Source organism: Ornithorhynchus anatinus, chromosome 17 (assembly GCF_004115215.2).
Source record: "Ornithorhynchus anatinus isolate Pmale09 chromosome 17, mOrnAna1.pri.v4, whole genome shotgun sequence".
Lineage (NCBI taxonomy): Eukaryota > Metazoa > Chordata > Mammalia > Monotremata > Ornithorhynchidae > Ornithorhynchus > Ornithorhynchus anatinus.
The window spans coordinates 13,354,954-13,382,074 of NC_041744.1; the positions used below are offsets into that span (position 1 = coordinate 13,354,954).

The window sequence follows — 27,121 nt, forward strand, 5'->3', positions numbered from 1 at the left end:
AAGCACTGGAGTACATACGAGATAATCAGATCAAACACAATCCCTGTCCCACATGGGGCTCTCCGTCTAAGATGAGGACAGTGAGGCCCAGAAGGGTTAAGTTATTTGCTCAAGGGCACACAGCAGACCAGTGATGGAACCAGGACTAGAACACAGGTCTCCTCACTCCCAATTGAGGACTCTTTTCACGAGGCTAGATTTCCACCTCAAGCATCAGTAGATTGCCCCGGGAAGCCTCTCTGCATCAAAAAGAAACTCCTGACCATGACCTGACCTTTAAAGCATTCATTCAGCTCCTGGCTTGGAGTGCCTGGTGCTGTTTTCCCTTTTGCCTCTCTCCCATGAGCTTTTCAGAGTTTCTGTTCCAAAAAAAGCCACTCCATTCTGGATTGGAATGAACCACACTAGTCTAACTGTGGCACTGGACTCCCAGCTGAATCCTGCAGTCTGAAGCTTTGTTTTTCCTATATCCTTAAAACATTTAGTCTCTTCTCCTTGCTTTCATAAAGCAGCTATTTGACTACCTGCCAATAGCCATTGTCTTCACATGTCCCACTCTGGGCAGCTCCAAAAAGGGGAGGATTGTTAAACTGAGAATCAGCATGGCCTAGTGGATAGAGCACGGACCTGGGAGTCAGAAGGGCCTGGGCTCTAATCCCGACTCCGCCTGTTATGTGATCTCGGGCAACTCACATCACTTCGCTGGGCCTCATTTCCCTCATCTGGAAAATGGGGATCAAAACTGTGAGGACCATGTGGTACATGGACTATATCCAACCTGATTTGCATGTATCTCCCCAGCACTTGGAGTAAGTGCTTAAGTACCAATAAAAAGATTCCTCTATGGGCATTAGAGATGGTAGCTGAAGCCACATGAGCGACTCAGTTCTTGGGCTTGCGTAGGGTTTCTCTGGTGCCATTTGATAAATGTAACAAAAACTGAAGTAATGTATCAATGGTCCATTGGAAAAGTGGTTATTTGCAACCATTTCAGCTCACCTAGTAGACCTGCATCTTGGTGGTAGAGATCGTAAAAGAACCGGGATGATCTTAAAAGAAGCACCAATTCAGAGAGCAATGGATTAGATGGTTTCACATAGATCAGTGATCATTAATCCCCACCACTGACCTCAGCCCATCAGCCCAACAGGAAAATGGTTTCAGCTTCTGTCCCAGTGCAAGTTCTGTACAACAAGCTAACACAATATACAAATATGATTGGCACCACCAGATTTTAACAATAAGGGTTGAGACACTGGGCTGTTTGAGACTGACTCAAAAGCATTCCCTAACTAAAAAGAAAATGCTTCAGAAATCTTGTTTCTAAATAACCTAGGGTGTGCCAAAATTGATTGATGAAAACTTTATTCGAAAATTCAATAGTCCTTTCTGAACACTGACTAGGTGAGGTTTGTGGTTAACGTCATATTTGTAATTTTCTCAAAATATTATAAGAAATCGGGGATTAGTAGCTTAACATTTATTACCCACCTTCCAATTTTAATCACTCATTAAGCAAGCTTGCCCACATGTTCTGAAACACTGGTAGTTTTAAAGAAGCTCTTCACATTCTCATCTTCTAAATTACTTTGCATTTTCTCAGGAAGGGGTTCAGCCCCTTAATGAGAATTGACTCAAAAACACTATTTTAATAATAGCTGTGGTATTTGTTAAGCACTTACTATGTGCCAGGCACTGTACTAAGTTCTGGGGTGGATACAAAAAAATAGCGTTGGACACAGTCCCTGTCCCACGTGCGGCTTGCAGTCTCAATCCCCATTTTCCAGATGAGGGAACTGAAGCACAGAGAAGTGAAGTGACTTAGCCAAGGTCACAGAGCAGACGAGTGGCGGAGCCAAGATTAGAACCCAGGTCCTTTGACTCCCTGGCCCATGCTCTACCAACTAGGCACCACTACCCCTAGTTGTCTGGGGACTTTTCCTTTTATTGGAGCCAAGTTCCAGCCTATTCAGATTACTTCATGGTCTTAAAATAAACTTCACATTAAGAATCTATCTCCCTGCCAAACTGTAAGCGCCTTGAGGTCAGGGATCCTGTCTTCTAAAGCTTTTATATGCTCCCAAGCACTTTTTACAGTATGCTGCACACTGATGGCACTCAATAAATGCTATTGATTGATTAAACTACATCTCTTTATTAAACCTAGGAAAAAGCAGAAGCAATCGGTCAATCTATCCACCAATCGATCGCATTTACTGAGAGCTTACTAGGTGCAGAGCACTCTATTAAGTGCTTGGGAGAGTTCAATATAACACCGTAAAAGTGTTGGTAGACACACTATCTGCCCACAACGGGCTTACAGTCCATAGTGGAGCCCATGACCCTCGAATGGGAAATTTTCAGGCCCACCAAAAAAAAAAAATGACTTGGGTAATACAAGGTACCAAATTTTTAACTGCAATCTTCACCTACAAGATTTGCTTTCATTGTTCACCTACAAACAATGAAAGCAAATGATAAGATAGTATATAATGCAGCAGCCTGGACTTGAGCTCACCTCAGGAGCAACGCAATTGCCTCTGTGAGACAGGATGCTACGTTTTCTTCGACTGACAAGAACTAAAAGTTTACAATCCAAAAAAAAAAACAACCTAAAGAAAGTAGCCGAAGACGGATGTGCTACAGTGGAAATGTTGCCACCCATCTCCTTTGACATCATCAATTTCTATGCTCAAAAGAAGGGCTGTGGAAATCTCTTTTAAGTGTACAACACAAGGCAGGCACTTTATAACAAAGATTTTATAACCATTTGAAAGTTGGTCATTTATGAGGTATGGGGCAAAACCTTAGCATCTATGGGTGACAAAAATGATAAATCTGCTCCTGGCTAGAAGATTGCTTTATGGTTGAGCATGACTGCTTAATAAACACTTTTTAGAAATTTTCTATTTAAAAGGGCCAGCTACGCCCATGGGGCTCTGTAGCCATAAAACAGATGAAGCAAATGTCTCTGCCCTGAAGACCGTAATACCATGAGAAGCAGGCCAGAATCCAACGGCCCTGTAACCATGAGCCGCTTCACAACGTTTGAAGCATCCACAAAAGGAAGTCTCATCTCTTCGTGGAAGAGTAAACTTTATACAAGTTTCCCCAAGAAGCGGGTCAAAGGTTCCCGAGATTTCCTTTGAGCTATGGCCATTCTGAGAATGATTTATATCAAGGAATCTGTAACTCTGAAGAGACAGGTCATAAACACCAGCCTTTACTGCCAGAAAAAGACACTTGTGATGTCAAGAGGAGAGCGCATGTGATCGCCTGGGCAAGGTTGAACCGTGTCTCGCAGCACTTCATTCTTAAACGAAAGGAAACTAAATATGTGGACTGATCTCGGAACGTGGATTTCTTTAGTCTGGCCCCCAGGGCAGGCACCGCTTTCCCCCACCGACCAGAGGTTAAGCCTGTCCAAGCAGATGTGACATGTATTAGAGCCCGGGTCCACAGACTTACCTCCTCCCCCTCAGAAATCACTGCTGGTTTTAATAAGAGAGCAGAGCGTACCGGGAAAGCTGGCTTCTGGGAACCACTGCAAAAAACCAGTATCACTCCCTTTCCTGGATTTGTTCTTTTTTTTTTTCCATGACATAAGTTGTCTCTTGGGGTGCTAAGCCCGGGGAAAGCTGAAACACCACAATAAAGGCAACAAGCATGAAGTCCGGGCAAAACAATAGCCTGCCTGGGTTCTGCTGACAGGTGCCTAAGTAAGTAAGGTGCCAAGAGAAGCAGCATGGCCTAGTGAAAAGAGCACGGGCCTGGGAGTCGGAAGGACCTGGGTTCTAATCTCGGCTCCGCTACTTGTCTGTGTGATCCTGGGCAAGTCACTTTACCTCTCTGTGCCTAAGTTATAACACCTGCAAAGTGAGGATTAAGATTATGAGCCCCATGTGGGACAGGGACTGTGTCCAACCTGATTATTGTGTACCCAGCCCAGTGCTTAGAACAGTGCCTGGCACAAAGTAAGCGCTTAAATACAAAAAAAAAAAAAATGATAGATCTCCATCTGGATTGGAGGGTAAAATGGGATTTATTTTTTTATCTCCTTGATAATGGGTGGCATGTGCTGCACATATTTTCTTCATTCACCTGTCTTAAGCACCCAAAGAAGGGTGAATTTAGGCCAAACACCCTTGGTGAAAACGTAGACTAGAATACACTGTTTTCTGCCACATAGCATGTGTACCTAATAAGCCAAGTGTTTCTTAAAACGGAGGGGATCGCTAATCCCCTATGCCTAATGACCACTCTGGTCAATAACCCCCCATCTACACTGTGAGCTCACTGTGGGCAGGGAATGTCACTGTTTATTGTTGTATTGTACTTTCCCAAGCGCCTAGAGGATACATTAAAACAGGTAATATAGATGTTCCTTTCTCTGTAAAATAAAAGTTTTAGAATACATTCCAATATGTCAGGGTGTCTGTAGTTCTTTTAGTTAGGTCCAAATCACAAAACCACAAAAATGGTTAAGCAGCTGCATGGCCTAGTGGATAGAGCACAGGTATGGGAGACCGAGAACCTGGGTTCTAATTCCGCTTCCACCACTCGTCTGCTGAGTGACCTTGGGCAAATCACTTAACTTCTCTGTGCCTCAGTTTCCTCATCTGCCAAATGGGGACTAAGGCTGTGAGCCCCATGAGGGATACAGACTGTGACCAACCTCACTATCTTGCATCTAACTCAGCCTGACACACAGTAAGGGTTTAACGAATACCATTAAAAAAACTAGTTAACTAGAATGGACTCTTGAGAAACCATCTGGGATGGCCCCTGGCTCCCAAGTGGGTCAATGACTCTGATTTCTAGGACAAATTGGTCCCTTTTCTTGCATAAAGATATCCAAGGATGGATGCTTCCTTGTTAGACTTCTCCAGTATTTTACCACCCCGCTAATCCAAAAGTCCTTTCATGGAATCAGCTGAAATCTCCCATTTCTCATCTATTCATTTTTAAAATGCTGTCTTAAAACTAAATCTATTCTATGATTATTTGTCTGGCAACTATTGAGTCTGTGATCCAGTTATTTAGTGGAAATCATTTAAACACTGGAAAGGTTTTTTAGTCCTGAAATGCACTCTTAAGTGTATTCTCTAAAATACATAACTCCCATAACAATTTCTTCCTTGCATCTTTCCTCGGTATTCAATCTAAAAAACAGGACAGCGGCACAAGGAAGTCTGCATCCATGATAAAGGGAAAAACTGACACCTATTGGTAACTTTCATATTACTTCCAAAAGCACTGTTCAGTAAGCACGCAACTCAGTCCCATGTCCAGACTTCTACTAATTACAATTTATAGCCCACATTTATAAACTAGAAAACTGATCAAGCAACAATATTAGAATCATTTTCCACTTAATTGCTAAACTCTGTAGCGAGCTCTTTCTAAAGACGCAGTTCCATTCTCTTCAGTTAATTTTCTTCAGCCTTATAAAACCACACAGGCAAAGTGGCTTAGTGGGAAGAGCACTAGACATCTCAGTTGCTCTGGCACTGTGAACCTCCTCCTCCTCCTGGAAACACTAACAAACCCTGGATTTGACACTCTCTTCTCCTGGTTCCCTCCCACCTCTCTGGACACTCCTCAGTCCCTTTCACGGGCTCCTCCTCTGCCTCCCACTCCCTAACTCTGGGATTACCTCAAGGCTCAGTTCTAGTTTCCCTTCCATTTCACCATCTTCCCCTACTCCCTTGGAGAACTCATTCACTCTTATCACTTCACCTACTATCTCTACCTAGATGATTCTACCTCTATCTACCTCTCTAGCCCTGACTTCTCTCTTCTTCTTTGCAGCCTCACATTTCCCCCTGCCTTCATGATCTCTCTACTAGGATATCCTTCCGACACCTCAAACTTAATGAGTCCCAAACAGAACTCCTTATCTTCTTCCCATTCTGCCCTCTCCCTGATTTTCCCATCACAGTAAACAATCCGACCATCCTCCCTGTCTTGCAAGCCAGTAACCCTGGCATCATTGTCAGTTCATTGCTCTCATTCAACCCATACATTCAGTCTGTCACCAAATCATGTCAGTTCTACCTCTACAACATCTCTAGAATCCATCTTTTCCTCTCCATCCAAATTGCTACCATGCTGATCTAAGCACTTTTAAAAAATGGCATTTGTTTAGCACTTACTATGTGTCAGGCACTGTTCCAAGCCCCCAACACACACATATATATATATATATATATGTTACTATAATATATATAATACTATATATATCCTAATTCTTTGCCATTTTCCCAATCTTTAGTTTATTTTAATGTACGCCGTTCATTCGTTCAGTGGTGTTTATTGCATGCTTACTGTGTGCAAAGCACTGTACTAAGCACTTGGAAAGTACAATATAACAATAAACAGACACATTTCCTGCCCACAACGAGCTTACAGTCTTCCCCTCTAGTCTGTACGCTCCTTGTGGGAAAGGGTCATGTCTACCAATTCGCTTGTACTGTAAGCTCCCAGGCACTCAGTACAGTGCTCTGAGCAGTAAGCACCAGTGACTGATTGATTGCGGACTGGGAGTGGAGAGACCCACTATCAAGTTCCAGGTCTGTCCCTGACCTGATGTGAGACTTTGGGCAAACCATTTTTAATCTCTCAGCCTCAGTTTCCTCATCTGTAAAATGGAAATAAGATAGACTGTGAGACCCATGAGGGAGAAGGGCCGAGTCTGTTCACAGAGCCTTGTATCTATCCCAGAGCTCAGCACAGAGTAAACCCTATGATTATACACGTACATACACACACCAAAAACCTAAGCACAGAAGTAGAAATGTGTGGCACACTACCCCAGATCAGGTTGTGCAACCTTTTTCCAACAGTCAAATCGCACATTTTTGATGGTTTGTTTTGCGGGTCTCAGTTGACTTCAGAGCTACAGGAATATAATTTATTGCCACTGTTCTTGTCTGCCCGTCTCCCCCGATTAGACCGGAAGCCCGTCAAATGGCAGGGACTGTCTCTATCTGTTGCCGACTTGTTCATTCCAAGCGCTTAGTACAGTGCTCTGCACATAGTAAGCACTCAATAAATACTATTGAATTAATGAATGAATGAATATAACAATAATACTACTACTAATAAAAATGGTATTTGTTAAGTGCTTACTATGTACCAGGCTATGCACTAAGCGCTGGGTAGGGGGATACAAGCAAATTGGGTTGGACACAATTCCTGTCCTATATCAGGTGCACAGTCTTAATCCCCATTTTACAGATTGTGGTGAGCAAGAGTGACTCCATCTTATAAGGGAGAAGCCATTTCCTAAGAGACTATTCTTTGACCACGTGAGCAACAAGGTCAAAGGAGGAAATGGAGAAGAAACTAAATGACTTTTCAGAGGAGTTCGAGGAGGACCTGAATTGCCCTGCTGGGCAGTAGAAAGACTGCTGAAGTGGAGGAGAAACTGAATTATCTTGCTGAGAAGTTGTGAGGAGGATTTGAATTGCTGAGGAGAGACTGAATTTTTGCAGAGGAGTTGAGGAGGCCCTGTTTTGCCCTGCTGGGCAGGAGAAAGACTGCCGGATGGAAAGATAGCCACAGGGTAGGCGCCGGGGGGAAGAGGTAGTCATTTCCCCCGGCTTCTCCTGGTAATAAGCTGAAGACAGCAGACAACTGGAGTGGCAAATCAGAACTCCCACTGCAAACACCCCCACGCCCGAAACAATTGATAAAAGGAGGAAAAAAACTGTTCTCAGGGCCAGGGCCAAAACACCTAAGACTTGAACCAGGACTCGACATGCCATGAGCGGTTGTACTCCTTGAAACTCCTCCGAAGTACGGACGTGGGGAAGCTAGTGGGATAGGTAGCTATATTTATTGTACATTTTGTGTGTGTGTATTTATGCATCTATCCCCTTTTTCATTAGACTAAGCACAGAATAAAGTTTTCCACTGTATACAGTGGTGGTTTGGTTTCACTTTGAACTTGTCATTGAGCGCCTGATATTAATGGGAGGCAGATTCCCCGGCAACGGGTTCACGACCCAGATGAGGAAACTGAGACATAGAGAAATGAAGATGACTTGCCCAAGGTATTACAACAGAAAATTGGCAGAATCGGGATTAGAACCCAGGTTCTTATGACGCCCGGGCTCATGCTCTATCCACTAGGCCATCAACCTTGCTATTTGATCTGGCGGCACTTTCAGTGATGGCAGCCTTCTCCCACAACTCAAAAAAAGCAAAATGAGGCCAGTTTACCTACTCTAGCAATGCATATTCAGGAGATTATTAACTCCCCTATTAGACTGTAAACTCTTTAAGGGCACAATGGATCTTATAATAATAATAACCATGGTATTTGTTAAACGCTTACTATATGTCAAGCTGCTGGAGTAGATTTAAGATAATCAGGCCCCATACGGGGCTCACGGTCTAAGTAGGAGGGAGAACAGATATTAAATCCCTACTTTTTGCAGTTAGGAAACTGAGGCCCAAAGAAGTGAAGTGATTTGCCCAAGGTCACACAGCAGACAAGTGGCAGAGTCGGGATTAGAACCCAGGTCCTCTGACTCCCAGGCCTGTGCTCTTTCCCCTCGGTCATGCTGCTTCTTATCCGTCCACTGTGTGTTCCTCAGACTAAAAGTTGGCTTTCCACGGCATCAGAATCCCAAGTTATCAACCTTACTGGGACCGTTTTGAACCTCCAACCCTGCCCTCAGGAGCTCCCCAATGCACGAAACCTGTTGCCGTTTCACAGAAGGAAAAATGCATGAATTCAAACAATGTTTGTGCAAGAAAATAAAGAGCTTGGTAACTTACTTGTGACAAAGAATTTTTTTGTGAAAGTGCAGCTGTCAAAAGCGGCGATTTTCTCTTGCAGGACAACCACCAGGATCCTACAATGGAGAAAGAAAAATAAGAGAGGAAGTAGAATCTTATAAATCAATTCATCGCCAAAAAGGGAAATCACATACTGACAAACCATGGGAAACAAGCGTCTACCATTCTAAAGGCAGGAAGGAAAGGACCCCGGGGTTTCTTATTATAATGGCATTTGTTTAATCCTTACTATGAGCCAGGCACTGTAGGATTCAGTAGATACAAGCTAATCAAACATCAATACAAGCTGATAAACATCCAGACAATCCCCTCTTCAGTTAATCAATCAGAGAAGCAGCGGGGCCTAGTGGGTAAAGTACAGGCCTGGGAGTCAGAAGGTCATGGGTTCTAATCCTAGCTCTGCCCGTATCTTCTGTGTGACCTTGGGCAAGTCACTTTACTTCTCTGTGCCTCAGTTCCCTCATCTGTAAAACGGGGATCGGTACCGTGAGTCCATTGTGGGGTAGGGACTGTGTCCGACCCGATTTGCTTGTATTCATCCCAGAGCTTAGCAGAGTGCCTGGCACACAGTAAGCACTTAACAAATACCATTACCAATATTAATAGTATTAGTAATAATATTGAACATCTGCTTGTATAAAGAGCACAGTACTAAGTGCCTGGGTGAGTACAACAGAAAAAAAGACTGCTCCTGCCCACAAGGAGGTTACAATCAAATGAGGGAGAGAGGCAGACTGAATTATTTAGAAATAAAGGGAGCAGGAAGAAGAACAAAGAACCGGTAAGCACAAGATACTAAATGCAGGAAGACTATAAATAAAGCAAGCAGCCAGCACACTTCTCATAACATAAGGGTAAGTTGGAACAGGAGAGAGGACCCTTCCCATCCCTGGGGAGGGGAGAAGAATCGTTTGTTCCGTGGAAGCAGAAATGAGACGTTAATCCAAAAATAAATCATTTCACTTCAGGTGAGATTTCGGGGGCATTCACTGAAATTCTGAAAAATGTTTCTTTTTGTTACAAATGGTGAAGTTAAGAATCGAATATTTATTTACTTTTTTAAAAGCATTTTTTCCTGTGGCGGCCCAGAGCTATGGAATTACAGATAAAAGGGATTTACGTAACCTGTCACTTAAAATGATTGCTGGATTTCCAAGTGCAAGGACAGTGAAAAAAATCCGAGAGGACAACTGCTACTCAGTTTGAACTCTGCACATAAGAAGAATTTACACAAATGAGGGAGAGATATTTACACTGCCGATCAAATTTTCTTGCAAAATAAACATCTGGATACGGATGCTCATTTGTCGACAAGTTCTTTCCGAGTCACACATCTATTAACCTGGCAAACTGGTCAGTCACATAAGAGGAGAAATCTAGGGAAAAAAGAGCCGGCTATTAACTGGTATTCTGATGCTTTAATTCAGTGTTTAACTGGGAGGAGACTTCAGTGACAACAATGAATCTGCAGATTAATTCAGAGGAAAAATGAGCTCGAGGGAGTTATTTAGGAATGTCTGGATTCTAGTCCGAGTATTTGGGCTTTTAGAGGGGAAAAAAAAAACCCAAAACAAGTTGCACTGTTCATGCGCTGTTGCACGACATTGACTTCATTGAAGAAAAAGGCCCGAGTTAAAAGAATGCTAAGGGAGTTACTAGGAGAGGGAAAAAAAGTCAAATGGCGGAATTCCCAAAAAAGTGATTTTCAAAGGAGAAACTCAACTTGACAAGTTGGGCTAGTCTAGGTGAGTGTGCTCATTTGGTTGATTTGTCAATATAAAGGGAAACAGGACCGGGGAGAAACATCTGCTGAGTTAGATTTTTCAAATCGGTCGGGGAGTATCTTCCATTAAACAACATGCCATTTGCTTGTTATTATTATTACTGTGGTATTTGCTAAGCATGTACTAAAATGCATCCTAATTCTTTGATAGCGCCCTAACCAAATCAGCATTAGCATTTTAGCCAAATTAAGGATTGTGTTCTGCGCCCTCTGCTGGTCCCCAATTAAATATCGCTAGCCTCGCATGATTCCCTCTTTCTTGCGGTTTGGAACTGTGTGGAGGAAGGAAAAGATGGATAAAAAAGGAAAGAGAAAGAAAAGAAAGGAAAGAAATATGAAGAAGGAAGGAGTGGCCAAGTAGCCATAAGAGGAGGAAAAGAGGGAGGAAGGAAGGAAGGAAGGAAGGAAGGAAGGAAGGAAGGAAGGAAGGAAGGAAGGAAGGAAGGAAGGAAGGAAGGAAGGAAGGAAGGAAGGAAGGAAGGAAGGAAGGAAGGAAGGAAGGAAGGAAGGAAGGAAGGAAGGAAGGAAGGAAGGAAGGAAGGAAGGAAGGAAGGAAGGAAGGAAGGAAGGGAGAAAAGTCTTCAGTCACTCTTCTCCTTTCCTTTTCTCTTCTACCCACTCTCACATGCATCCCTTGAGTGAACAACCTCTTTGCTTTCCCAGTTATGACTATTAGTGAGAATTATACTCTTCAAATCAAATCTCTTCTTTTCTAACTTGGGTTTTAGCCAAAAAGCCCAGTCATCCCTGGCACAATACTAGATCACAGTGCATTCGTTGAAATAAGCAAATTGTGTTCTGCAATGGGAGATATGCGCTAGTTTGCCTGGGAAACTAAGAAATGATTTTCTTTTCAAGGGAAGTGCTGAATGCCATGACGCTTTGAAAAGTACTATGTGAATTCTATACATCCACTCGCTCATATCCGAACCTAAAATAATCCAGGACAAAACAACGGACCTCCGGATTACTCCACGATAGCTTCTCTTCTTTGACCGAGATTCATTCATTAATTCAATCGTATATACTGAGCTCTTAATGTGTGTTGCACACTGGACTAAACACTAGGAAGAATATGGTAAAACAATAAACGGACAGCTATCCTGCCCACAATGAGCTTACAGTCTAGAGGGAACCAAGAGTACCTGTGTCTAGAGGGTTTGATCAGCTGCTATCCACAAAGGCTTGACTGACAGATTGAAAGCCAATGCTTTGCAGTGGTTTAGTAGCATGAGATCTTTCTTCATCTGATGAAGAGAGATGGAAGAGTTACTATTCTCATTCAACAGGTAAAGGAGGTCTAAAGTTTTAAAGACAGAGTTGTAAAGAAAAGTACTGGATTTGGACTGTTAAGAGGACGGTAGCTAATTGGTGACAAATCATTCTCCAAATACTCATTCATTAGCACTGACTAAACCCTAACTAAAAATAATAATTGTGGTATTTTTTAAGTGCTTACTCTGTGCCAGGCACTGTACCAAGTGCTGGAAAAGATACAAGCAAATTGGATTGGGCACAGTCCCTGTCCCATAAGAGACTACCAGTCTTAACCCCCATTTTACAGGGGAGGAAACTGAGGCACAGAGAAGCTAAATCATTTGCCTAAGGTCACAGAGCAGACGAATGGCAGAGACGGATTTAGAACCCAGGTCAGCTGATTCCCAGGCTCGAGCTGTTTCCACTAGGCTATGCTGCTTTCTACTGTGTGCAGGGGCCTATTGGAAGTATTTGGAAGAGTACAGTGAACGGTAAACACACAGATTCCCGCACTGGTTTAGGGATCTGGGCTCTTTCCATGTGTGAGTATACATTTACTGATGTAGGACTCAGAACTGCCACCTACTAAGTTAAGAAATAAGCTTTATTTCCTTATTCTTGTTTAAGAAATGCTAGGAATGTGACTGTTTAATGGAGCTCTTCCCTTCTGGAAAAAAACAGTCATTAGAAAAGGGAACTTTGCAGGACGCTAAACATCTCATAGTTTAATTTTTAAAAGCGGGGCTATAGCTGCCTCAGTAGGACATTGCGCCTGAAGATTCTATCAATCAGTGGGATTGACTGAGCGCTTGCTAGGTGCAGAGCACTGTGCTAAGCGCTTGGGACAGTACACTGATCCCCAGAGGCAAATCACTCAGAGTGAATCTCTTTGCTGAAATGTAATCAAATAGTCCTGGATGACTCATACAGGCTCTGCCAGAAAGGAACAGCTTTGGGTAGTTAGGGTTGCTACTTGACCTAGTTACCCCTATATGGCCATCAATCGTATTCATTGGGCATTTACTATGTGCAGCGCACTATACTAAGCACTTGGGAGAGTACAATATAACAATATAACTGACACATTCCTTGCCCTCAACGAACAACATTTTCTTCTTGCTATTAGGTCACCAAAAACAGTTTCCATTCTTAAATGGCTTGGCTATCCCCGGATGGTTGAAATAATGTAGAAATAGGATCTCAAAACATTCTGTCTTGAATTAAAGCTGCAAATCAATCAATCCATCTGTTGTATTGACTGAGCACTTACCATGTGCAGAACACTGTACTGAGCCCTTGGAAGAGTATAGTATAACAGTGTTGGTAGTCACATTCCCTACCCATAATGAGCTTATAGATGTTCTTTTGTGTCTGGAAAATAATCGAAGATTTCCAAGAAAGACCAACTCAAGCTTAAAAAAAAAAATGTACCTAATCGCTTGAGTAGTTAAATTTCAATTGGAAAGCTAGGTTAATCACGGGATCTTGCGTTTTGTAAAAGGGACAGAGTCGTCGCTATGGTTTTTATTCATCTATTTTAAAGAATAAGAGTGTCTAGTGAACCCAAGTAGAAGCACTTTTAGCAGTTGGGAGACAGACCACTAAAGTTGTCCATCTGGCCTAACTCAGAAAAACCTTGCCTGGTTGTTTTGTCGGTTAATGAAATGGGCAGGTACTATATCCACAAATCAATAGTATCTACTGAATGTCTACTATGTGCAGAACACTGCACTAGGCGGTTGAGTGAGTACAGAACAACTAAGAGAAAAGTCACAATCCCTGCCATAAGGGAGCTTACAATTTAACCAGGGAGAAGGATAACAAAATCATTCATAAGCAGCAGGAAGGAGCGCTTAAATACTAAATACATAGGAACTGATATGGATAAAAGCGCTACAGTAAGTTGTGAGCAAAAGAGAGTATATGCAGAGTTTCCAAAATATAAATAGCCAAATTTATAATTTGGGAAGCAGAAGGGAATATGGACAGATGAATTGAAAAGAGGAAAGGCTGGGAGAGACCAGTGAGGAGGCTGATAGTCTAGTACATATCCGTAATTTATTTGTATTGACGTCTATCTTCCCCACCCTTCACTGTAAGCTCACCGTGGGCAGGGAATGTGTCTGTTAATTGTTGCACTGTAGTCTTCCAGGCGCTCAGTACTGTGCTCTGCACACAGTAAGTGCTCAATAAATACGTCTGAATGAATGAATAGAGCCAGAACCACGATATGAGGGCGCTTGGACCGGGATCCTTTGCTCTTTAGATGAAGAAGATGAGATGGATCTGGGAAATGGTGCAGAGGAAAAGCCGAGGAAAAACCAGTGGGAGATTGAATGGGAGACTTGAAAGAGAATGAGGAGTTGGTTAGTAGGCCGAGAAGATAGCTTAACTCTCAGTGGAAGCAGCTAGGATCAGGATTACCTTTTGTTGCAGTGGAGATCGTAGATGGGCGTCTTGAACTGAATGGATTTGACCATCTCCCCCGTGCGCAAGGAGTGCAGGTCGACACAACAGAATGGAGGACTCGTGCTAGAAGAAAACACAAATTGAATATTTTAAATACAGCTCAACTGGAATCTTTTCTCCCTTTTGCCTCCACTCTTCACTCCCCGCAAAATTATCCTGTTTTAAATTAAACAAACCACCACCACAAAAAAAAAACTGATTAGCTAAAAATCTAAATTACCTTGACTAGGGAGGAACCATCTGACAAAAAAGTCCATACTGAAAATCCAGGAGCAACTGAAAATGAGTGCCTTCCTATAGCACTGGGTGCTGAGAAACAAGTCAATCGATCAATTATATTTAGTGAGAACTTCCTGTATGCAGAGCACTGTACTAAGTGCTTGGGAGAATACAATACAGTAGAATTGATAGACACGATCCCTGGCCACAAAGAGCTTACCATCCATAAGGGGAGATGATAATTTTACTTCCTCTGACAGAGTGAAAAGTCAAGAAAGAAAGAGGGAAGCAACAAATACAATCAAACGATAGACTGTAAGTTTGTTGTGGACAGGGAACATGTCTTAATAATACTTGTGGCATTTGTTTAGCACTTACTGTGTGCCAGACACTATACACAGTTCTGGGGTGGATCCAACTCATTCATTCGTTCAATTATATTTACTGAGTGCTTACTGTGTACAGAGCACTGTACTAAGCGTTTGGAAAGTACAATTCAGCCATAAAAACAGACAATCCCTGCCCACACTGGGTTTACAATCTAGAAGGGGGGAGACAGACATCAAAACAAGTAAACAGGCATCAATGTAAGTAAACAGAATTACAGATATATACACATCAAAACAGGCACTAGTATCAATAAATAGAATTATAGATATATATACCCAAGAGCTGTGGGGCAGGGACAGCTAACACACAGTCCTCTCTCGAGTGCTTAGTAGAATACTCTGCACACAGTAAGCATTCACTTAATATGACTGACTGATCGACTGAATCAGTCGTGTGCTGTGTACTAAATGCGCGGGGGAGCATTAAAGCCCCTGCATTCAAGAAGTTTACAGTTTTAATAGTGGGGATGAACGAATGTAAAACCTAAGTAGACAGTGGGAGCCAGAGGAAAAACATAGCTGCCACTGGTGAGTGCGAGGGAATAGGAAAATGAATAAATGAATAAAGAGCATGTGTGCAGTGAGATACGAATAAGCGCTACAGGGTGGCTGTTGTGACAAGATGACGGAGGAGGTGACTATTAGCTAGTGAGTGCGTGCTGCAGAAGGTGGGTTTTCATGGGGGGTGTTTGAAGATGGGGAGGGATAATAATAACAATAATAATTACTATATTAGTTAAGCGCTTACTATGTGCCAAGCACTGTTCTAAGTGCTAGGGTAGATACAAGGTAAACAGGTTGTCCCACATGGGGCTCACAGTCTTAATCCCCATTTTACAGATGAGGGAACTGAGGCACAGAGAAGTTAAGTAGCTCGCCCAAGGCCACACAGCAGACAAGTGGCGGGGCCATGATTAGAACCCATGTCCTGGTCTGGAACATTCTGGCAGTGCAAGATGGAGGAAGGATATGATCAGTGGGTCAGAGGTCAATCATTTTTATTGAACGCTTACTGTAGGCAGAGCACTGTACTAAGCGCTTGGGAGAATACGTTGTAACAGACACATTCCCTGCCCTCATCAAGCTTACAGTCCAGAAGGGGGAGACAGCTGTGGGAACGGGGGGAAACGAGACCCGATGAGAAGATTAGCTAGGGAGAAGTGAAGAAAGTGAGCCGGGGGTGAGGTGGGGCATGGACATGTAAGAAAGAGAGAGCTGGTGGACAGCCTGAAATCCAGAGACCCACGTGCCCGACGGCCACCCGACTGGCGTGGAGCTCCGATCTCAATAATCTCGGTTCTTAGACTTTCAACCCCAAAGGGGCGCCCCCCTAAGAGAGCGTCAGCTGCATTGGACGTTCATGGCTCTGCTTTGCTATAATTGCAATGCCTCTTCCTGCCCATCTCGTGAGCCTCCTCAACTGTAAAACTGATAGAAATCTGCTCTCTCCAATCAGCCGGTACCAGCAAACGTCCACGGCTATTTCTTTTAAGCATCAAACTTATTGGCACTGGGCTGGTGGGGGGGTGGTGGTAGAATAAAGTTGGGAAAGCAGAGTGGTGGATGCGATTTTACAAGCTGGGGAAGGCTTTGATGTGGCAGTTCTCTTCTGCGACACCTTTTTTCTCCTCCGAGAGTGCATTAAAACATAGGCTATTTCTACGTCAACGAATATGAAGCTGTGCAAATTACCAGCTGTATACACAGACTAAGTATGGGCATAAAACACGTTTTAAAGAAAAAAGGCCAGTCCCCCTTGCCTATATCTGTTTTATTTTACAGCGGTTTCACGAAACCAGACATTATAATTAGCCACATGTCCCGCAGATCTGAGCTACAGATGAACCTCTCCGAGCTCTGGCAGAAATAGATAACGATCAAATAAACAGGCCCTAGGTTCCCCAAAATGCTGAAGCACTTCCCTCATTCCCAATCTTGTCCCAAATGCTGCCAGATCCTTCTCCCCTCTCTTCTCCCATTATCTCGGACTCGATTCGAGATGGGAACTCCCCCGGACACTGCAATGTGCAGCTGGGCAGAGGCGTGATGCTAAAACAAAGACCGATCTGGGGCCTTCTGGAGCCGGGATCCTGGAATTCTGATGAACTCATCCTGATCTGTCGCTGAGAACAAGAGGCATGAGGGGGCGGCCTGCCTTCTGTCTAGAAATGCTTTCATGACACGTGTTTCTCTCCGGAGAAGCAGTATGGCGTAATGGATAGAGCCGGGCCTGGGGGTCAGAGGCTCGTGGGTTCTGATCCCGGATCCGCCACTTGTCTGCTGTGTGACCTTGGGCCCTTCTCTGGGCCTCAGTTACCTCATCCGTAAAACGGGGTTTGAGACTGTGAAGCCCATGTGGGACAGGGCCTGGTCCAACCTGAATTGCTTGTATCCACCCCAGTGCTTAGTACACTGCCTGGCACCTAGTAAGCGCTTAACAAATACCACAATTATTATTATTATTATTGACTGTGGTTCACTCGTGCAGATCGACCAACGGCGATCTAATGAAACCACCAAGAAAATCTTCTAAACCGCCCCTTGGGCCCAAGCTCTTTTCCCAGAGGGAACAGGTCCTCTAGGTCCCAAGCCTAAAAGGAATGGGTTAATGATTAGGAGGGGGATGACATTTTACCAGGCCAACTGGGTGGGAAACAACAGCTTGTCACCTTCAATTAGCAGCTCATTAAGGCTGCAGGGCGCTGGAAACCACAATTCTGATCACTCCGTTGGCATCCATACAATGTCACAACTGAGATTCTCCCTGCGCAAAGCATTTGGTCCAAGTAGACAAAACAATTGCTGTGAGGGCCCGGCTCACAGGCTGACTGAACGGGCTTGGCAGAACTGAAAACTATTTTTATTTATGGAAAAATCCCTCATGTGCTGCCCTATTAAGGGAAAGATAATCCTTGAAAAATAAGAAACTTCACAAAGTCACACATCTATAGGGGCGGGCAGCATGCTCCTTACCAGTAATCCTGGGGCTTGCACGCCTGAGATGGCCTTTTGTTCACTGTTTTCCTCTCCGTTTTCAATGCCGTGTTCCCCTCTCTCAGCCAAACAGGACAATTGACACTTTATCCTTCGCCAGGCTGATGAAGCCGTTTCCCTTAGCATCAGTTAGGATGCCCCTTGGGCAGTGGCCACCATTTCAGAAAGCTGTAACTCGTAGGTCCCAAAAATCCTGCACGGAACCCCTCTGTTTCTTTGCTAATCAATATGGACCGGTTTAGCAGGCTTCTCCTCAAAAGCCCGCCCTTCGGCTTTTTTCTTTTCCCCAATTTTACAGAGGAAGAGAAACAGACGATTACAGAAAGCTAGATTTGAATTTAACTCCAAGTTAGATATTAATGGAAAATGCCTAAAATCTGTCTTCTACAGTGGGTCCATTCAAAGGAGTTAACATTTTTTTTTTAAGGGCTAGGGTTTGACAGTTACCCTTTCCTGATTCAATTTATATTAAACCTGAACCTGACTAATAGAATAAAGAAAAAAGCAGGATGTTGGGCTTTTTAGGGCAAAGCTTTAGAGTGGGGTCTGAATTTAAAGCAAGGAAACATCAAGGCTTAGTCACAGGCTGGAAAGATGGTCTGTTTGTAGAGGGAAAGCTGTGTGGGGTTTCTAATCTGAGGGCCAGTTTATTCCTTCTGCCCAATACCTACACTCTTATGCGTACAATAAAGTTATTTTCTAGTTTCCATTTCTAATAGAAAATGAAAATGTGCCACTTTTGAATGAATTTCTCCTTACCTGACCTCTTCTTTACCTAGGAAACTTGTTTTATAGTGGGTGCTGGAACAAGCATGCCCTGTAATATCTATGAGAACAATCTGTTACTTGCTTTACATCTGACCTAAACTTTGAAAATTGGCAGGGAAGTTATTAAGCCTTTACAGGGGGAAATAAATCCTCATTTTGATATATTGCAACAACCCAAATGGCAAAATTTTACCTAGTAACTTCATCTCAGTAAAATGGGTTGATTACACCTCTTTAAAAAGCTAATTTTGAAAAAAAAAAAAGTTTCCATTATTGGAAATGAAAACGGTAAATTAAGCAATTAAGAACTTCAAAATGAATTCTTTTTAATGGGATTTCCTGCTAAAAACCCCTAAGGAAAAATATAAAATTGGAACTTAAAGTTCTGTTTATGAGACAAAAATACCTACAAAGAAGAGTGTAAAAAGCTATTTTAGAGCTTGTCTTTTCAAAGCGAGCAGAGCTTTCAAATTACTCTGAACCTAATCTGAAATCTGCACACCTTGAAAATGGGCAGTGTTACCCTATAAAAGTCTGAAATATCATTTCTTTGCAAATTTGTCCTTTTTTAAAGTTGTACTTTTTTTTCCCCCATTTTCATTTTCAATGCCTAGCTGCCGCCTCCTTTCCAGATTTTGGCTAAATAAAACATGCTCTGTTTCTGAACATGCAGAACACCTTCCTTGACTCTCTAGGGCTAACTACAGAGCTGGTGATACGCTTTCAATATATTCAAATGGAATGACGGGACACCTCACGTTAGCTTGAATCCACCTAGTTATAAAATTAAAAAGCTGGTGGGTGCTTGTATATGAAGCCAATCTGCCTGACGACACAGGAGAGTTGGCAAATTTATCTCCAAAGGGACTTATTTATATCATTGCCGTCATCATCATTATTTATTAAGTAGAGCATGTGCTGAAAAACAAAATCCGCCTCTGCCCTCAAGAAGCTTGCAATCACAGAAACGTTAGTTGTCTGAATCAGTGGGCATTGCTGCAGAGGGAAGGGACTCTTTGAGAAGCAACACGGTGTACTGGCTAGAGCACAGGCCTGGGAGTCAGGAGGTCATGGGTTCTAATCCCGCATCTACCACTTGTCTGTTGTGTGACCTTGGGCAAGTCACTTTGCCTCTCTGGGCCTCAGTTACCTCATCTGTAAAAGGGAGATTGAGACTGGAAGCCCCATGTGGGACAGGGACTGTGTCCAACCCGATTTGCTTGTACCCACCCCAGGACCTGGCACAGAGTAAGCACTTAAATACTACAATTGTTATTATTATTAAAACAATTTTTAAGAGAAAAATCTACTTTGGACAAATCTGCACAGGGCAAGTTGAATATGCAGACAAGAATGAATGTTTTTGGAGTCACATATCGAACTGTTACTCCCATCTCCAAACACCGTATTTGACAGGCAACGTTTCTGACTTTTTCCACTTGCTGGTCCGTCCCCCATACCGAGGGCCACTAGCTTCTCCGGTCGCGGTTGTAAATTACAGACTCCAATGCTATGCCAAATAAAGACAACGCTGATAACAAAACCATTCATTTCTGAATCCTTCCAAGCTGGACTCTTAAGAAAAAGTGCTAAAAATTCTGCCCTTTCCATTGACTGGATAACAGTTAAATGTAGTTAGCACTAAGACCAAAGCAAATTCTGTATCCTTTTCAATCTGACATTAGATAAACTCTAAACAGAACATGTCCAAGGAGAAACAGTGCATATTAGGGATCAATTTAGGGTACAGGGACCTGATTCATAAAATGAAAGGGGCCTAGATTGATACTACTGAAGTGTTTTCCAGGAAGTCTATCTACAGTATTGTCAAAAGCACACAAAAATTAAATGCTGAAATGAGCTGTGGCTCATACAAAGGGCACGGTTTTTAAATAAAATCAACTAAATTTCTTGGTGGTCTATTCCCTCCATAAAGAGCATAACAAGCCACCAACTATGTGGTCACAGAGGGGTTGGGGTGGGAGGCAGAAGGAGAGGATAAAGTTGTGTCAACTTCTTTAAAAAAAAACAAACCTCTCATTTAGCTATTTCCAAACAGACATTCAATATTTTTATAGTGAATGAAGAAAATGTGAGTTACGATTCACCTTTCTGTCCCTGATCAAGGGAATTCCAGAAGAATTTCGGGGGACATTTGAAAAAAAAAAATATTAGGAAAGGGAGAATTTCTTACAAAGGCATTAGCCCTCTCTAGACTGTAAGCTAGCTGTGTGTAGGGAATGTGAACACCAACTGTTATAGGGTACTCTCCCAAGCGCTTAGTACAATGGTCTGCACATAGTAAGCTCTCAATAAATATGACTGATCTATTGATGGATCAGGTCTCCCTGCGTCCCCCTGCCTCTCCTACCAACCTAGGAGCAGGAGTAACCAGTACTGTTGGGAAATGAAAGGGAAATTTGTCATTAATTTGTGGTTTCAATCTGAACTAGAATTTGAGCGGTCTGCCACTTCAGGAGAGCTGATTCTGGGTTTGAAGAAGACGGTGCTGATGGTGGAATTATATCATGAGTTGGAGTCTGGATGAAATGTGCTCTCGAAAGCAAAGAGAATATACAGAAAAGTGGTGTGGCTTGGTCGAAGGATCACGGGCGGAGGACTTGGGTTTTAATCACTTAACTTCTCTGAGCCTCAGTTTCTTCATCTGCAAAATAGGGATGAAATATCTGTTCTCCCTTCTACTTGGAATGTGGGACGCTGACTAGCTTGGGTATACGTTAACAGTTAATACTGTTCTTAGGACCTAGTACGTGCTTCATAAATACAAATAGTATTACTCCTATGTTGGCAGCAATATTTTTCTCAAATTAATCTCACTGCACTTCCAGGAAACTAAACCAACCACTTCCTTCTCTCTCCCTCTAATGTCAACACCTGATTACAACAAAGATAATGTTCCTGACAATGAGCATGATTTTAACTTCACTGTTTAAGACAATAGGAATCAGGTCTTTCCTTCTTCTGAAAGCATTAAAGTTTACACAGGAAAGTCTCAAAGTAATCAACCACCCCTGGAAATATATAAGATCTCTTGGAGAAACCAATGGGAAATTACTACATTTAGATCTCTGAGCAGATATCCAAGAGAAACAAATCTATTTTTGTTAAACTGAGGTCTCCACAACCTGGAGATAAAGCTTGTTTCTTAATGTAGGTGGAAAAAAACACCAAAAAACTTTCCATGCATGAAAGGGAACACATACCCTTTCTGTACTTTTATTCATTCAATCATATTTACTGAGCGCTTGCTCTACGCAGAGCACTGTACTAAGCGCTGGGGAGAGTGCACTCTAAAAATAGACATATTCCCACCCATAACAAGCTTGCAGACTAGAGGGGGAGACAGATATTAATACTAATAAATAAATTCCAGATATGGACCTAAGTGCTGTGGGGCTGGAAGGAGGAACAAATTAGGGAAGCAAGTCAGGGCGATGCAGAAGGGAGTGGGAGAAGAGGAAAGGAGGCCTTAGGGAATGCCTCTTGGAGGAGATGTGCCTTTAAAAAGGCTTTGAAGGAGGACAGAGTAATTGTCATTACTCTGTCGGATAACCACTCTATCTGAGGAGGCTTCTGTTCTCCCTGAGAGGACCGCTTTGTTAAAGTCTGAGAGCAGACTTCGAAAAGGTGATGCTCTGGCTCAGATCAGCCCCTTTTCCCTCTGCTCCCCCTCTACCCCCCCTTCACCTCCCCTCAGCTAAGCCCTCTTTTCCCCCCTTTCCCTCTGCTCCTCCCCCTCTCCCTTCCCCTCCCCTTAGCACAGCACTGTGCTCCTTCGCTCAATTGTATATATTTTCATTACCCTATTTATTTTGTTAATGAGATGCACATCGCCTTGATTCTATTTATTGCTATTGTTTTTGTCTGTCTGTCTCCCCCGACTAGACTGTAAGCCCGTCAATGGGCAGGGACTGTCTCTATCTGTTGCCAATTTGTACATTCCAAGCACTTAGTACAGTGCTCTGCACAAAGTAAGTGCTCAATAAATACTATTGAATAAATAAATGAATCAGCGTGAAAATAGTCTCTCCAGCTTGTTTTCATTTCCAAGAACTCACCAATCAGTTCATGTATGCATAACTGAGGGTTTTATTATTGCTCTCAATTTTCTTAACATGACTCCGAAGTGACTAAAGCTTTAATGCATGAAACAGTTCCACGTGTATCACCGAATCATTTATAGTATTGGTTGCAACAAGGTTAATACCTATCTTTTGACCTTAAAATGCCTAGAATTTTTTACGCATTTAATAGGAAGCAAACTCCAATTGAAAAGCAGCTAGTCTACTCCCGGGACTCACTAGATACCAATCAATCATATTTACTGAGCGCTTACTGGGTACACAGCACTTGCTAAGCCCTTGGGAGAGTACAGTATAACAGAGATGGTAGAGCTGTTCCCTACTCACAGCGGGCTTACAGACTAGAGGGGGAGACAGACATTAACAAGAATAAATGAATTATGGATATGAACATAAGTGCCGAAGGGCCGAGGAGGCGAAGCCGAAGGTAGTGGGAGAAGAGGAAATGAGGGCTTAGCCAGACCACGAAGCTTACTCTCTAAGACGGTTTTTGATCTGGTTTTTGCCACAGTAGGGGAGGATCTATTTAAGGACCGAAGTCAATGGCTTATTAAAAGTTAGCAGTAATAATACAACCCAACTCAGAAAAGTTTATTTTCTTTCATATTAGCCAGAGATTTCTCACACATTTTTCACATATTTCTCTAAGTGTGTTCTCATAATGACCTCAGTCTGCTAATAAAAAATCATTATTATCATGATTATTGTTATTACCGCGGCATTTCCTAAGCACTAAGCGCCCGGCATTGTGCTGAGTCCAAGGGAAGATACAAGACAATCCGATCAGAAGCAGACTTTCTCCCACATTTGGCTCATGGTATAAGAGGTAAGTTCCGTGAGCTTTCCCTCCCTAAAGAAACTACCCCAACACTACAAGGCAAAGAAAAATTTTAAATCTAATGACAGCAAAATGGATTGACAAATTAATCCTGTGGGGTTCTTTTTCCCCCCTTATCGGGAATAGCTAACAGATTCAATTTATTTAGTATAAATTTTAGGACAACTTTTAATATGAAAAATATAAAACTTTGATCATTTTTATTAATTTACTACCAACTTGAAGCTATAAGTTGTAGATTCTAGACAAGATTCTACACTTCCTCTAGATTGTAAGTTCATTGTGGGCATGGAACAGGTCTAACTCTGTTGTACTGTACTCTCCCAAGCGCTTAGGAGTGCTCTGCACACAGCAAGTGCTTGATAAATACGATAAATGATGATGATGATGAAGAGTAAGCGCTCAATAAATACCACTGATTGATTCTGACAAAATCAGGCATTTTAATGTACATTCAGAAATACACAGGCCTGCAGGGGTTGAAAGAGCATAAGACGGGCATCTTTAGGGAGATGATGACTTGGGCTAGCTCACGAGTAATTAATAACAATAACAGTAATTATGGTATTTAAGTGCTTACTATGTTCTGAGCACTGTTCTAAGCACTGGGGTAGATACAAGATAATCAGATTGTCCCACGTGAGGCTCACAGTTCTAATCCCCATTTTACAGATGAGGTAACCGAGGCACAGAGAAGTTAAGTGACTTGCCCGAGGTCACGCAGCAGACAAGTGGTGGAGTCGGGATTAGAACCCACATCCTCTGATTCCCAACCCCGGGCTCTTTCCACTAAGCCACGCTGCTTAAGCACAGGTCCACAGCTGCCACTAGCATGAGCATTTACAGAGCATTTACTGTGTGCAGAGCCCTGTACTAAGCTCTAGAAAACATACAAAGGACATTAAAGATGTGAATCCTATCCTCACAGAAGTTTACAATCTAAGGAAGAGCCAAATGGCCATATAAACTGCTGAAGTTACAAGAGCCAGGGAAAAGATAAACATGGTAAACATGAGTAAATAACGAATAATTAAAAAATGGAGAATAATTACATGAATGGAGAGTGTAAACCTAGGGATTGTGTCTACTAACTTTATTGTACTCTTCCAGTGCTTGTACTCTTGCTCTGCATAGAATACATGTTATTGACTGATAGCAATAAATATTATTGACTAACAGATAAACTGACTGATGGGAAGGGCTTGACCAAGAAAAATGCAGGATTAATCAAGGAACCCTTTTGGGAAGTAATTACTTATGAAGGACAAAATGCCCAAAATCCGGCTATTCGTTTAAACCTAAATTCTACGTGACAAAAGGAACTGCTCCGTGTCTCAGTTACCTCATCTGTACAATGGGGTTAAGACAATGAGCCACATGGGGGACAGGGATTGTGTCCAGTCTGATTGGTATGTATCTACCCCAGTGCTTAGAACAGTGCCTGGCACATAAGAGGCACTTAACAAATGCCATTTAAAAAAAAATCATAAAAAAAGGAACAAGGTCTGGTGAAAAGACAAGTATCCCCTAAAATTGTTTGCATAGAATCCATGAAAAGCAATTCTTGGGAGAAATCAACTGCAGAGTATGCATTAAAGCATTAATATTAAGTGCACACTAAGGAGTGAAGTGAGAGATGGCATTAGATGTAATCGCATTCAGAGTGATATTATATCACCCAGATGAAAGTACTTTCAGAATCAGATTTCAAACTGAAGGAAAAACTAGCAGTTGAAAATGTGGAACGTGTTTTCTATTTCCATTAATTTTTTCCACTAGGGCATTCTGTGTAAGGAACGAATCTTGCGTACTACAACAGAAGGACTGAAGAGGCCGAAGGGATCCTTTCACCCAAGGCAAACCAACCAGTATCACGCTGGCAGTGAAATCCACTTTCCGAATTTTACCACTTGGAAATTTGCTCCAATTATAACCTTAGGATAATTGGATAATGTAACTGAGCATTAAGACATGGGAGTACTTGTCTAATCTCCCTTTTGCATCATCTCTGAGTTGGGATCTGAACTCTTTGGTATTCAGCCCCACAGCACTTATGTCCAGATCTGTGATTAATTTATTTATATTAATGTCCATCTCCCCCTCTAGACTACAAGTTTGTTGTGGGCAGGGACCGTGTTTACCAACTCTGTTGTACAGCACTCTTCCAAGCGCTTAGTACGTGTTTTGCACACATTAAGTGCTAGTAAATATCACTGATTGAGGGTAGAGTTGCTCTTCAGTTCGCAGATGGTGTTGCTGATGGCAAGACTGTATTCATTAATGTAAATGTCACGGAGAGGAAACCTCCTGCACATTTACTCCACGAAGATATGCTAGAGCCTCTTAGGCTTCCCCTTGGTACTCAAGGGTGAGCATTACTTTGTCACTAACAGGTAAAAGGGGAAAAAGGTGGCATGTGTTTGACTTGATTTTGGTTTGCTCTGAGCCATCCACATTCTCGCGCCCAATTCGCCTGAGCCAGGCAGCAGGCAACTGGAGCACAGGTACCATCAATCAGTGGCATTTACTAAACACTAACTGTGTGCAGAGCACTACCATTAAGTGCCTGGGAGAGTTCGACAGCAGGCATTGTGCCCACAAGGAGCTTATAGACTAGAGGGGGTCCCGCCTGGGGTCCTAGAAAGGGTTGTAAGCTCATTGTGGGCAGGGAATGTGTCTGTTTATTGTTGTTCTGCCTCTCCAACTGCTTAGTACACAGTGCTCTGCACACAGTGAGCCCTCAATAAATTTGACAATGAATGAGTGAATGAGATTTCATCCATGACACCACAGTTAGAATAGTGCTCGGCACATAGTAAGCGCTTAACGAATACCAACATTATTATTATTATTATAGTTAAGCGCTTAACATATACCATTATTATTATACCCGTGGGCCTTCACTGGGCTCCATTAGCCACTTTTGTCTTGAGTCCACCCAGAGGCTTCGGATTTTGGCTTAACTTTTTTACGGTATTTGGTAAGGCGCTTACTATGTGCCTAGCACTGTTCACTGGGGTAGATACGAGACAATCAGGTTTGAACACAGTCCCTGTCCCATATGGGTCTCACGGTCCAAGGAGGAGGTAGGAGGATTTAATCCCCATTTTACAGGTGAGGTAGCTGAGGCACTGAGAAGGAAAGTGACTTGCCCAAGGTCACACTGCACGTCTCACTCTCTTCTTTCCCTCTTTTACACTGTTCACAACTGGCACTTCCATTACCGAACCCCATCTAACTGACAGTACCTTCTGGATTGGAAGTGAGAGTCTCACTCTATTATGCTGAACAAATTGGATCCAGACAACATGGGGGTGGTAAGCAAGGTAAGTCATTCCTCTTTTTTAATATTCTTCTATTTGCCTGACTCGCAAAAGGGGGTTTCTGGGGAAGGATGGTTCCTCTTCCCCTGGATGGTGAGGTACCTTTGCCAACTAAATCCCGGCTTTATATTCTGCTTCTGAATACAGATTTGATCCCAGGATTGCCTATT

General features: G+C 42.7%; 1 protein-coding gene across 4 annotated transcripts in view; it reads right to left on the reverse strand.

Moving 5' to 3' along the window:
- BCAS3 (BCAS3 microtubule associated cell migration factor) overlaps positions 1 to 27,121 on the reverse strand; it is a 633,137-nt gene that overhangs the window by 501,543 nt on the left and 104,473 nt on the right. For all 4 annotated transcript variants that reach the window (XM_029081827.1, XM_029081826.1, XM_029081825.1 and 1 more), the window contains exons 8-9: positions 14,273 to 14,380; positions 8,788 to 8,864 (exon numbers count right to left, since the gene is read on the reverse strand). In XM_029081827.1, the coding sequence (XP_028937660.1) occupies positions 8,788 to 8,864; positions 14,273 to 14,380 (185 nt within the window). The remainder of the gene's footprint in view (positions 1 to 8,787; positions 8,865 to 14,272; positions 14,381 to 27,121) is intronic.